Source organism: Lindgomyces ingoldianus (assembly GCF_010093535.1).
Source record: "Lindgomyces ingoldianus strain ATCC 200398 unplaced genomic scaffold BDR25scaffold_48, whole genome shotgun sequence".
NCBI lineage: Eukaryota > Fungi > Ascomycota > Dothideomycetes > Pleosporales > Lindgomycetaceae > Lindgomyces > Lindgomyces ingoldianus.
The window spans coordinates 424,482-438,026 of record NW_022985209.1 but is presented as its reverse complement, the minus strand read 5'-3'; the positions used below and the strand labels follow the sequence as shown (position 1 = coordinate 438,026).

Sequence of the window (13,545 nt, the reverse complement as noted above, 5' to 3'; positions counted from 1 at the left end):
GCAACATACTGTTCAAGCTTATTGCTCGTACTATGTAGCAGCTTTTGTCCAGCGTTCCTCCTGTCTTAACAGTAGGTGCGCATATCTAACAGCAGCTTTTATAATTTTTATAGTTAGTCTATGCCTTTTGTTTATAGTCTAGTCCTGTAATACAGTGTAGGCAGTGTAGGATTTTATGTTTAGTTGCTGTACCTTCTAAGGTGTCGTTACCTATACTATTTTCTGTTACTAATCATAGCCACTATCCTGCTTAATGCTTTGTAGGATAGTATTATACATAATATTAATTAGTGCATAGCTACTATTTAGTTAGGCATTCTTTTAGATTTATATAGACTAGTACTAGCTATTCTTAGGTCTATCTAAGGTATTCCTTTATTCTAATAATGTATAAGGGGTCTGCTTTATACTAACATTTAGATTTCTTATATTATTTACTTTTATAGAGAATGTAGTACTAGTTAACTTATTATGTTTTAAGTTCTTTTTTAGTTATTATAAGTGCTAAGGGTAGCATTCTAAATCTCTTATAGTAGAGTTATAAAGTATAAAGCAATTTGCTTTACTATTCTAAGCCTTCTCTATTACTAAGGATTTTCCTAAAGAATTTCTATTTTTTAGTTTTATTTAGGATACTGTAGTGTACTTTAGCAATGTTTAAAATAACCTTATATATGTTTATGTTATTATTAATGTGTACCTTATAGTACTCTTTCTTATTATAATTATAGTTATAGGTTTCTCTACATTTCTAACATTTACTGTAGTAGAATTAGTAGGTAAGCTTTTCTATAGGTTGTCAGATATGCGCACCTACTGTCAAGACAGGAGGAACGCTTGACGAAAGCTGCTACATAGTACGAGCAATAAGCTCGAACAGTATGTTGCTGCAAATTGCTGCGTGTTGCAGCAAATTGCAGCATTTTGCAGCATGTTGCAAGCTGGTCGCGCATAGGGCAAGTGCGCGAGAGACTCGGATCGGCAAAACAAAAAGCCGAGCAACACGAGTAGAGCAGAAAAAGGATTGATAAATCAAGACAACCAATGATCATCCTATACATCATATCCAAACCCATCATTCATCTTAGGAAGCCTAGAAACAGTGCTTTAATCTAACATAGGTATACCTGTTATTAGTTATTCTAAGAGGAACCTATTTTCTTTTTATTTTACATTCTTAACATAGTTTACTACTTATGTTAAGTTGCGCTATTTTTAAAAACAGCAGCTTATTTAATTACTTAGAGGACCTTATAGTTATCCTGTACTTCTACCTTCTAGTAATTTCTAAAATAATTTAGTAGTTTATAATTAGCTTTACATTTTTAGCAGAGTTATTTATTAAGTCTATTATGAACTTCTTTTAACATTAGCTTTTATTTAGTGTGTATAACTTTTATAGCTAGTCTTTTATCTTTATTCTTTAGGTTCCTAGAGTCTAGATATTTCTAAGAGAAGTAGCCTACTTTTCTATAGTTTAAACAGGCTTTTTTCTTAAGCTATTTCTTCTGTTCTTTGCTTAAGAGTAGTCTGTTACTTTTAAAAAGACTTTTACTCTTTTTCTTAGAAGTACTATATGTTTGTTTTACATAACTAAGGTCTATTAGCTCTTTCTTATATTAAGAGGCCTTCTTCTTTTTTAGTGTCTACTTAGACTTTTATGTTGTTATGCCTGTTTTTTTTTCTTTTTAATATTCTACCTGTCTTTTGTTATAAGTTATTACTTAGTTAATAAATTTATCTAGTATTTTTAGCTTTTTATTATACATAAATTTATTCTTAACTGCATTATTTAGCCTGTTATAGAACATTCTACTTATAGCTCTTTAGTCTGTCTATCTGCAGATAGCTAGGTATTTATAGAAGCAAGCTGTGTAGTGTTAGACTAATTTTTTTTAATTTACTAATCTATAAATAGCAGTTAAGGCTTCCTTAAAAAAGTTAGTGCTGCTAAAGATTTTCTCTGTTTTTAATAAAAGAGTTCTTTTATTAGTTTTAAAATTTATCTAGCTCTCTGCGCAAGGTTAGAACTATATAGCTAGAAGACTTTCTAGGTAAAGTTCTATCTAAGAGATTATTTCTTTATGGTTTAAAAAGCACCCTTATTATATTACATGTAAAAGTAGTATTATGTAAAGAACAGCTTAAGGTCTTTTACACTTCTAGTAAAGAGTTTAGAGGGGACAAGCCTTAATATCTTTTTAGAGTCTACGCTTAACTTTTTCTAGGCTGCGTTTCTTAGGTTTAATACTTTAAGTTAAAGGTTTTAAATCTAAGTGTTTACTATTATTAGTCTATCGTTTACTAATTAGGCTAGTAGTTACTTTAATTTAGTTATTTTATTTCTTATTTTATTTAGCTGTTTAGTTAATGCTTTTTTGTTTAAAGTTAGAATCTAGCTAGTGCCTACTAGTAAGGCGCTAATTATTTTCTAGTTAGTAGAAGTAGTGTAAGGATTTCTACTTTGTTAGAAAGTAGTAATTAATGTTATAATCTTAACTTTAAAGAAATAGTGTCTAAAGAACTCTAGGCTTATAAGAGATAATTAGAAGGGCAAAAGAGAAGAGAACTTAGCCTTTATATAGGTGTACAGTCTGTTAAGGTGTAGTTGCTAGGAATAGAAGAGGCAGCTAACTGTAGTTTGCCCTACAACAGCAGTATAAGGCGCTTAGGTTAAACAGTTCCTTAGGTAGAATAAAAAAGAAGGTATATATAGTGTAAGATATATAATTATATTACTTTTTATTAAAAAGTAGTAATCCTACTTAGTCTATATTAAAAATAAACTTAATGTTAATTACAGCTTTTAAGTAAAGTTAGAATCCTAAACTATATACATAAAGTTAAGCGTTGTTAAGCGTTAATAAGCGCCTAGCGCAGCAGCCTTCTGTTGCGCGCAATAGTGCTCATCTGCGCTCAAACGTCCTGCACTTATTAGACAACGCACTCCGCCGCGCATTAGTCTAATAGCTTAGTCTATTCCTCATCCGTTAGGTCACGTGACTTGTCAGGCAAGGAGTTAAGGACTTTCCATCCTTAATTGTTTAAACTGTGGGGCACTGTCACGGTCGGCATGCTCAAGCTACAAGCAAGAGGTGGTGTAACTCAACTAGATTAAACTAAGGAGCAGAGGAGCTGCTCTGCGAGTTTAAATATACATGTGTGCCCCCTGCCAAGGCGCTACTCGTAGCACTAGCGTGCTACTCGTTGCGCAAGCGAGGGAGCTGATGCCGCAGAGCATGTGAGGCGGTACACGCCGTCACAGGCACTGCTAACTAGTTGCTTACAGTCTAATCGTGGATTGTAACAAGTATATTACTTTAAAAGTGTTATATTTTATTTAAAAGCTTAAAATATAAGCTATATCTAAAATTTCTTTAATATATTTAAGTAGTTTAGTGTAGTCTTAGTAAAAGTAAGCAACTTAGGTGTGTAAGCAACTTACCTGTAGTGTATATTAGTATGCGTTATTTATAAAGTTAAAATAGCATTTAAAAAGTATTTTAAACTAAAATTTAGTTTAACTAAGTAATTATATATACGCTATAGTTATTAAATAAATTTAGTAACCTTTTTATAACAGTAAGTTATAATGCTTTAAAACGTAACAAAAGCTACAGTATACTATAAAGTATAAAAAATGTTAGATTTAAAATAAAAATAACTTTTATAGTTATAGATAACGTAAATTTAAGTTAGCTATTAAATAATAAATAAAATGTAAAAAAAAATACAAGAGCATAGTGTAAAATTAGCTACTACACTATAAAGTTAACAACGCTATAGCTACTGCTTGTAACAGCGCAGGCAAGGCAATAGGTTGAAATGCGGTATGAATCTACTTAGAGGCATATAGGAGTTTGTAGGGACTTAGAAACCTAGGGATGGCATTAACACCTATAGGCCTTGTACAAAGGATATTAGAAAACTACTAAGCTAGCTACAGAGGAGGTGCAACTAAATACTTAGGGGAATAGAGGACAGCAGAGGCTAGTTCAGGGTCGCGGCTAATACAAGGAACCTTCGGATATAGGTTCCGGGCAACCGAGATGGAACGATTCATGCGAATCGTTACACTAGTGTAACGAGGTAGGCACGGTTAACCACGTTGCCTTCTCTCGCTTACAGAGGTTTAGGCTAGACTAGAGACAACCCCTAGTGCTAGTTCTAGCCCTAGCATTATCTATATATATATTATACTATGCGAGAATACTTAGCCTAAGTATTCTTGTGCGTACCTTTTAGTACAGTAGGGAAAGTCGTAGGTATTGACTTGGCAGGCAGGGCGCCTACCTTATTACACTACTACTAGTAAGCTACTAGTAAGGTTCCTAAGTTAGAACTTATATTATTTATAAAGTGTTGTGTACAGCTATCTGTCTATATATATCCTTCTGCTGTGCTAGCTAGAAGGTTGACCTTTTAGCAAAACGCAACAGTTATGAGCCTAGTTTGCAGCGTAGTGTAGATGGTTAGCGCACGAAAATTTTCGCATCCCTGCTCTCCCTACTCTACTAGTAGGATTGCATTATCCCTAAGCACTGCGTGTTTAATTCCTACGCTTAGCAAAGAGCATTTAGGCAGTGCGTCTATTACAGAGGCTACCTTACTAGATCTGTCTCTAAGTTCTGTTGCTTAGGCTAGGAAGAGTGTGTTAAGGTTGTTTTATTATGTTTTACCTCTCTTGTTCTACAGTTTAAGCTAGAGGGTGTGTCGCGTACAGCTATCCGTCTATATATATCCTTCTAGTGTGCTAGCTATAAGGTTGACCTTTTAGCAAAACGCAACATAAAGTAAATATTATAAATTAGATTTTATCTATTATTTAATTAATTAATATAAGTGTTGTAGAGTAAAATGTAATTCAAGTACAAAAATGTTGTTAGAGTAGACTATTTGCTTGTATAGGCTACTTACTTGTAAAATACGTTATAGTTAAAGCTAGTAAGTAAATTCTTTATATAATTACTAAATATAGCGTAAGAAGAGTTCTTACAGCCTATAAATAAAGCTTGCAAAATAGAATATAAAAATATGCTTATAAAAGTATACAGATAAACGCTTAAAAAGTATTTAGTAAAAGTAAATAAGTATAAAAGAAGTAACGTACTTTACAGGCAAGTTGCTTACACACCTAAGTTGCTTACTTTTACTAAGACCCTACTAAACTACTTTTCTAACACTAATGTATTCCTAACAACACTACTTAGATGCGCTAAAAGAATGTTAGATACAGCTTACTCTTAAAGAAACATGCTGCAGCTATGTATAAAGTCTTTTAAAAGATAATAAATAACTATAGCGCTAGACAACCTTTACAAGCTAATTCTATAGCTAACTTATAAAGACTAGGTAATAAAAAGAAGTAGGTAATTATTAAAACTATACTTAAGCTATATACATAAAGATTTTCCCTTTAGATAGTATTTATAGCTATATAGCTAATTCTTTGCGCGCTAAGCATAATCTAGGCTATATTAGCATAAACTAGCTTAGTATGTTTAGGAAGTGTTATCTAAACCTTAAAGTAACATTTAAGTGTAGTATAACTATAAAAGAGCTTTTTATAAAAGTCCTAGAGTAATTTAAGGCAGGTTTAGCCTTATAGAGAATATTAAAGCTAAGTATAGCATCTAGGATAATAACATGTACAACTTTAGTAATAACGTACCTAACAGGTTGGCCGGCCACACAGGTTGGCTGGCCACTTTTGCCAAGCCCCTACTACACTCTACCTATCTACATAATGCCTTAACAACAACACTAGATTAAATCTTTTAAAGAATGTTAGATACAGCTTACTTTTTAGGCTTTTAAATAAGACTTAAAACTCTCCTTATAATACGCTGCAGCTATTTATAATATCTCTTACACAACACTAAGCAATTAACGCGCTAGACAGCCTTTAGAAGCAGAATGCTAGCCTAAATTAAGAAATCTAACTAAGCTTAAAAAGAAGGTAGTTGTTAAGTACATACTTAAGCTTATTACACGCAGATTTCCCTCTAGGCTTACAGCTATAGCTAATATAGCTAATTCCTTGCGCACAGAGCGTAATCTAGGCTAGGTTAGCTTAAACTAGCCTAGTATGTAGGTTAAGCATTGCCTTAAGTTTATAATAAAGTTTAATTATAAGTATAATTATAAGAGAGTGCTTTATAAGGATCTAAAGGTTATCTAAGGCTAGTTTTGCCTAGTAGCTAACATAAAAGCTAAGTATAGTATTTAGGATAAAGACATGTATAACTTTAACAAGTTAGGCTTTATAATAGGCTAGATATTAACTAGAGTAGTTGTTATAGCTTTAAAGAGATAAGGATAGCTAAAGGTAATATAGTAAGGTAATAAGAAGTAGATAATAGTTATCTAGAGCATTAACATAATAGAGTAGGCTATTTTACTTTTTATTATTTTTAAGGGCTACTATTACCTCTTTGCCTAGTATAAAGAGAAGAATCTGCTTTAGAACTAGGTTATTACAGTCTCTAAGAACAGCTAGACAATAAATAATGTTTGCAGTAATCACACAATAGTCAGATGCGTCGTCACCATGGTCGCATGCGTCGTCACCATGATCGGATGCGTCGTCATCATAGTCGTATGCGTCGTCACCATAATCTGTTGCCAAGACTCACCCACTCATTTCGCATGTATATAGACTCCTACAAAGGACTCCTCTAGATAGACAATACAATCCAGTTCCTTATGTCTTTAGTGCTCCACATAGCTTCACAAATAAGCTTAGGCTATAGTAGTTAAAGCACTTTAATAAGCATATAAAAAAAAAGTTATAAGCGCTTATTAGCTTTTTATTATTAACAGCTATAAAAGCTATAACTTACTTAATTTTTAGCAGTACTATAAGAAGAATAAGATTATTACTATCTATATGCCTTTACACTTATTACACCTTTTATAGCCTCTTAATGTAGGTTGTTTTGCCCCTTTAAAAAAGGTGTATAAGCGCTAAGCTAAAGATCTTATATGTAACTAAATTACCTATATTATAAAACTTAAGTTCCTACTATGCTTTATACGCGCCTATAATGCGGTAATTACTTCTAGTAATATTTAAGGAGGGTTTTAAGGCGCTAGTTTAGTCTTATTTAACCTAGAATAGGTTAAAATAGCCCTTAATATCTAGTTACATACTTTATTACTACTACTACCTATTAACAATAAGCCTTAGCAGTTATAAACTCTAAGTAATACTTTTAAATTTAGGTTGCAATTAATGCTTATAAAGGTAAGAATTTAAAAGCATATAAATAGCTTACTAATGTCTATAGTAAAGGCCTTTAAGAAAGTTTTAAAGAGGGCATTAATTATTGCGCATAAGCTAGTGTTAGTGTAAAAGAAGATTATAAAGCTTTAAGCAGCAAATAAGGCTACTATGTAACGTAGATTGCATAAAAGGAAGCAGATTTAGGCAGGAAAGACTTTAATAGTTAAGAATAGGGCTTGTCTAACTACTCTAAAGGAGTTTAGAGCGCGTAGTAATAGAAAGAAGCTAAAGACGCAAGTGCGCGCTAAAGGAGGTAAGCTAAGTTAAAGGTAATGCAGGCAGTGTAATTAGACTAGGCATAACTTGCGTATGTGTAAGAAAGTAGTAGAAGTAGACTTTAAATAATATCTTGTGTTGTATTGCTTTATATAGGGCTAAAGTAGGCAGTTTTGCGCTAGAATAGGGTGGTTTTAGTGGGGGCTTGGCAAAAGTGGCCGGCCAACCCGTGTGGCCGGCCAACCTGTTAGGTACGTTATAATAAATTTTACAGACAAGTAGTCTTTATAAGCAAATAGTCTACTTTAATAAAATTTTAGCATCTTATACTTTAATTCACAATGCATCTACTAATTAACCTTTATTATACTATTAAAATAGGTTAAATACTTTTAGCTTTTTAAGTAATTTATAAAGTTCTTAAAACTACACTTGCCTAAAGACCTAGCAGTAGATAATATATATAATATTTTTATTTCATCGTTATTAATATAATGTTTATTAAAGTTAGTTATACTAAAAGATTTTAGGTTACTTAATAGTGTAAGTTACTTAAAAGTAGAGTATATTAGTTATATATATATGTGTTTTTTAAAGGTTATTAAATACTCTAATAGCATGTTTCCCCTTCATTTCTGCTTTACCATAATACTAAAGATAGTAAGGTATACACCTCTTTCTCTATAGGTTGTTGGTATGGTCTGTTATTAAAAAATTCTGCGTGGTTGCTGCGAGGGCGTTTTAGTGAGGTTTGCTAGTCCGCTCACTTATGAAACACGTTACTCTTTCTTATAAAAGTCGCCCTATAGGGGCAACAGACCTTCGTTTCGCGCAGAAGCTGCCTTATCCTTTGCAAGCTCGCTCTTTTGTGGTAACCTCCTTGAGGTCGATGAGCGAGCCACTCTATCACTGGGCTCAACGGTTAGTTGAGACGTCAAGAGATCAGAGGCGGGGGGCATTGGACGAAAATTACTTGATCGTGAAACAAACGCTTTCAACGATGGTCGAAGAAGTCTCGTGCTGTGGTGACATTGCGTGTATGTGTTTCGCAATGGAACGACATTTTTGCTTAAAACTTACCCTATAACTTCTTCCAGAGTTCATATAGTTTCTTTAGGTTCAATTCACCGCACGCAAAACTGAGAGTTGTGGCAATGACGATGGGGAATAGGTAGCGGTGTTAATGAAGCCGAATAAACTCTCTTCATCCGCCATAGCTCCGTCATCAGGTATAGAGTTTCGGAAAGATTATAGGTCACATGAAATCTCCGAAAAAGTGAGTAACGTGAGTAATCGTAGGTAGAACTTTCGCTTACGTGACCTAAACACTATTAGGAACCCTGTGGTACCACTACATCAGGAGGCCGGAGCGGGCTGAACCCGGCAAATCTACCGCAAAAGATCATTGGTCATATCTAAGAAAGAAACTCCCGTTCCGGAAACCGAGCTCGAAAGCTGGGAGAAGCGAGTCGGACGCTGAATCCGAGGAATAATTACGATTACAATCCCGGGAGGCCATGGCAAGAACGAAAGTAAATATACCCTTGTAGAAAGCATGAGTTGTGAGAGAAGCGATTTATTGTAGACTGGGGATCGAAGGTGCTATGTGATGTGCCTAGGGCTTACAAAATACGGATGCGATCCCAAAATTGGAATCTTCTACTAAATGAAGGATCTGAATACGAACTAAGTACAACGAACAATTAATTTCGCTCTTGAGATGGAGGGACTTGAGCGTAACAATGTCCGCATTTGGATATCCACCCGCTACACATCCACCATTTTCGCTAACAACTAACGTAGCTCTCAGTAGAACCCAGTGTTGACACAGTGTTTTCCATACACCCTTTATTAAGGGGGCTCCTTCGCCAAGCTCCCTCTCATTAAAAGCCAAAATGAAGGACAATGGATACGAAGTTTAAGTACGGGTTGATCGGAGAGCAGATGTTACTGTTCTAGGAAATGCTGCCACTGGATAGGGATAGTATATACTACGTAGAATGCCTACCTACAACCTCACCATCAATTCAATGATGGCGTTCTCGATTATGAAATTGCTCCTTCTCCTTGCCGGGACCTCAGCAATCCTTCCAACGGCTTCAGCGCACTGTAAAGAGCTCCCTTCTCTGCTGTCGTATGTTACTAACCTGACCAGATACCTTCTGGGCTCTCAAAATCAATGGAAACGTGACTGGGCGTTTCCAATACGTCCGGTACTCTCCTGCTATTCACCCAATCAACACCCGGCACTACTGCTGACCCAAGCCAGAGAAAACCTTTCTTGGAGAAATCCCGCATATCTCGGCAAAGGTTTAGCCTCTGATATTGCCTGTCGGGACTCTTTCGAGGCCGCCAATAGAACCGGTATCGCCAACATCACGGCAGGCAGGGACCGAGTCGGCTTTGAATCAGGCGTCAAACCATCGCAGCGCAGCCATTACAAGCCATATCCGATTTTTCATCCAGGGCCGCTTAGTGCCTACTTGAGCAAAGTGCCTACGGATGACATCTACTCGTATGATGGCATGGGAGAATGGTTTAAAATCTATGAGCTGGGATGGAACGAAAGTGTGCCAGAGAACGCAACACAGCAGTGGTATCCGATGAGAAATACCTCCGTATTTCTGCGCCACTCACCTCAAAAAAGCGTATTTGCTGACTGGAGGTTAGATTGAATGGACAATACCTGCGACAACACCGCCAGGGCAATATCTGCTACGGATTGAACATATATTCCCACACAAAACAACCGAAGCTCTGCAACTATACGTAAATTGCGCACAGATACAGATAAATGGGCCTGGTGGTGGTTGGTACCTCATTTGCCTTTCTCATTTCTGTCCTCTAACAGACCCGTAGGAGTTCCTGCTCCACTGATCCACCTGACAGATTATCTGAATCTTAACAACTCAGGTTGGTTTTCACTACACCCACACCCTTTGCGTGAGTTTATCTAACTGGAAAGAACTGGTCGTATCTGAGAGCATGTCCGCTGGACTCTCTCGCGACCCCGGTTACCGTATTCCAGGTCCTCCTGTATGGAGGGGTGAAGAGAGCAATCAGACAAGAGCGTGGACATGGAATGCGGTAGGGATGCGGAACAGTGCTAGGACATCGAAGTGACAGGGCTTGGTATTATTTAAAATCGCAGTTGCAGAAACTGGCGCAAAAGCCTGCCGCGCTTTCAAAAATAGTATTCTCAAACATCACTTCCCACCCCTTCTTCTCGGCATAAGCAGAGACTGGTTGAGCAAACTCTTTCCAATAGCGGCTCGATTGTGCTCCTCGCTTTCCTAATCGCCAAAATCAAATCCGCGTCTATGCCGCTAAGGCGCCCGTCAATAGTTCGCAAATTCAACCTATGCATAGTCTGTATGTGTCGCACGTGTCTCACGCGATACCATATCCATGTGCTGCACTATTCACTCATTAGGACTAGCTCCTTTCCCGTACAGCATATAGTCAGCCTAGAGCTCTCTTAAGCTCCTTAGACCTTACAATACACTAGTACAATTTACTGTTTAGATCTGAATGCCTTGTTAACTTACTTACTTTATAATCCCTTCTTAGCTTATGCAAGAGTTATAAGCCTAGAGTTGCGCTTCTAACTAGTACTATAGTTACTACTGTACAGTTAGCTTTTGCACTTGGTTAACAGAGGCCCTGCAAACATTAACACATGCTAATCACAGCTTGCTTACTAGCTAAGTCTAATTAACTAGACAATAGCCTTCTGTCTATTCTAAACATATTAATTACAGCTTACTTACTAGCTAAACTTAATTAACTAAACAACAACCTTTTTGCCTATTCTAAGCATAGTTTACTAAGCGCTGATTAATAATAGAAAACCTACTTAATTTATATAAGTAACTTTTTACTTTATTAACACACTCTAAGATAACTTTAGCAATTAATATCTTTATATAAATTACTAAAAAAAGTAATTAAAAGCTTTAGTTTCGTTAGATTAAAACTAACGTAACTATAAAACGCATTTAAGAATATATTAACTTAAATTTTTTCTATAAAATCTACAAATTAACTCTATGCTGTAGAGGCCTACAGTTATAAAATTTTATACAGGCAGTAGCTAGTCTAGCTTTAACTTTATAGTTTCTAACCTTAACCTTAATAATTAGCAATGCTATGTAATAGCTTATAAAGACTGCTATAATAATCTAAGACTATTCAAAGCTAAACATAAAGCTCTATTAGACTTTTATATACTTATTAAGACTACTACTAATATAATACACTACTTTATTATTAGAGATAAAAAAACATCTATAATAATCTAAAAGCTTTAAAGGTAATTTTAAAGACTTTTAATAAGTAGCTTAAATCAAGCGCACAAACTATATATAACTGTATAAGAAAGTAGTTAACATACTCTATAGGCAAGTTGCTTACACACCTAAGTTAGTTACTTTTACTAAAACTCTACTAAACTACTCTTTCTACACTAATGCATTTCTAAAAACACTACTTAGATGTGCTAAAAAAACAATAAATACAGCTAATACTTTAAGCTTTTAAATAAAACATAACACTTTTAAAGAAACATACTATAGCTATATATAGAGTTTTTTAAAAACAATAATATAGAACTAACACACTAAAGAACTTTTAGAGGCTAATTTTATAGCTAAATTATAAAGGCTAGGTAATAATAAAAAGTAAGTAATTATTAAGCATATACTTAAGCTATATATAGAAGAATTTTCTCTTTAGCTAGTAGCTATAGCTAATATAGCTAATTCTTTACACACTAAGTATAATTTAAGCTGTATTAACATAAACTAGCTTAGCATATTTATAAAGTGTTACTTAAAGCATAAAGTAAAGTTTTAAGTATAAGTATAGTTAGTAGATATCTAGCCTATTATAAAGCTTATTTTATTAAAGTTGTATATATTATTATTTTAAATACTATAACTAGCTTTAAATTACTTTAAAAGTTTTATAAAAAGCTTTTTTATAGTTATAGTTATACTTAAACTTTATATTACGCTTTAGATAACACTTTATAAACATACTAGGCTAGTTTATCCTAACATTAACTAAATTATGCTTAGCATGTAAAAAATTAGCTATATTAACTATAGCTACTAGCTAAGAGGAAGATTCTTATGCATATAGTTTAAGTATATGCTTAATAATTACCTACTTTTTATTATTACCTAGCCTTTTTAGGTTAGCTATAGAATTAGCTTAGAAAGGTTATCTAGTATATTACTTTTATGTTTTGTTTAAAAGCTTAAAGCATAGGCTATATCTAATATTCTTTTAGCATATCTAAGTAGTGTTATTAGGAATGCATTAGTGTAAAAAAAGTAATTTAGTAAGGTTTTAATAAAAGTAAGCAACTTTAGTGTATAAGTAACTTGCTTGTAGAGTACGTTATTAAAAATATAATAGAATATAAAGACTATAGTGTATTAAAATATATATATATTTAAGCTAAAGTAGTCTACTTACTATATATAGATTAGTATTAGCTACACTATAACTTTATATTAGTAATTTTACATGTAAACTGTAAATGTATAGTAGCTATTTAATTAATTCTAGTCTAGTATAGGTAAACTAATCAAAATCTACTTTATTTTCTTACTAGCTATGTAGAGTTTTTTAAAAACTAGTAAAAATTATAGCTAACTTAGTAACTTATTGTTACTTATAGTAGTTTTACTATATATTAGAAACACCTGTCTATACTAGAACAGCAATAACAGCAGTTTATATGCAACCTTTATAAAAGTAGGCATAAAATAAAGAACTATAACGTTAATAATTTTAAATTAAAACTTAAAAAATTCAAGATCTTTACTTTCTTTTAGTAGAAATATAACAAGTTGTCAGATTGAAGCACTGTTTCTAGGCTTCCTGAGATGAATGATGGGTTTGGATATAATGTATAGGATGATTGATTGATTGTATTGATTTATCGATCCTTTTTCTGCTCTACTCGTGTTGCTCAGCTTTTTGTTTTGCCGATCCGAGTCCCTCGCGCACTTGCCCTATGCGCGACCAGCTTGCAA

At 34.0% G+C, this 13,545-nt stretch overlaps 2 protein-coding genes across 2 annotated transcripts; one reads left to right on the top strand and one right to left on the bottom strand.

Moving 5' to 3' along the window:
• Positions 1-8,208: 8,208 nt before the first annotated feature.
• On the bottom strand, positions 8,209-9,342 carry BDR25DRAFT_361940 (uncharacterized protein; the record flags this gene model as incomplete). Its single annotated transcript, XM_033696515.1, has 7 exons — positions 8,209-8,267; positions 8,322-8,576; positions 8,635-8,718; positions 8,761-8,852; positions 8,895-9,087; positions 9,128-9,268; positions 9,297-9,342. The coding sequence occupies 7 exons, from the start codon at positions 9,340-9,342 to the stop codon at positions 8,209-8,211; spliced, it is 870 nt and encodes a 289-aa protein (XP_033541038.1).
• Positions 9,343-9,822: 480 nt separating this feature from the next.
• BDR25DRAFT_204961 (uncharacterized protein) lies at positions 9,823-10,312 on the top strand (the record flags this gene model as incomplete). Its single annotated transcript, XM_033684446.1, has 2 exons — positions 9,823-10,119; positions 10,172-10,312. Coding segments are annotated over 2 exons (438 nt in total), but the record flags the coding sequence as incomplete, so codon positions are not given.
• Between the last annotated feature and the right edge of the window lie 3,233 nt (positions 10,313-13,545).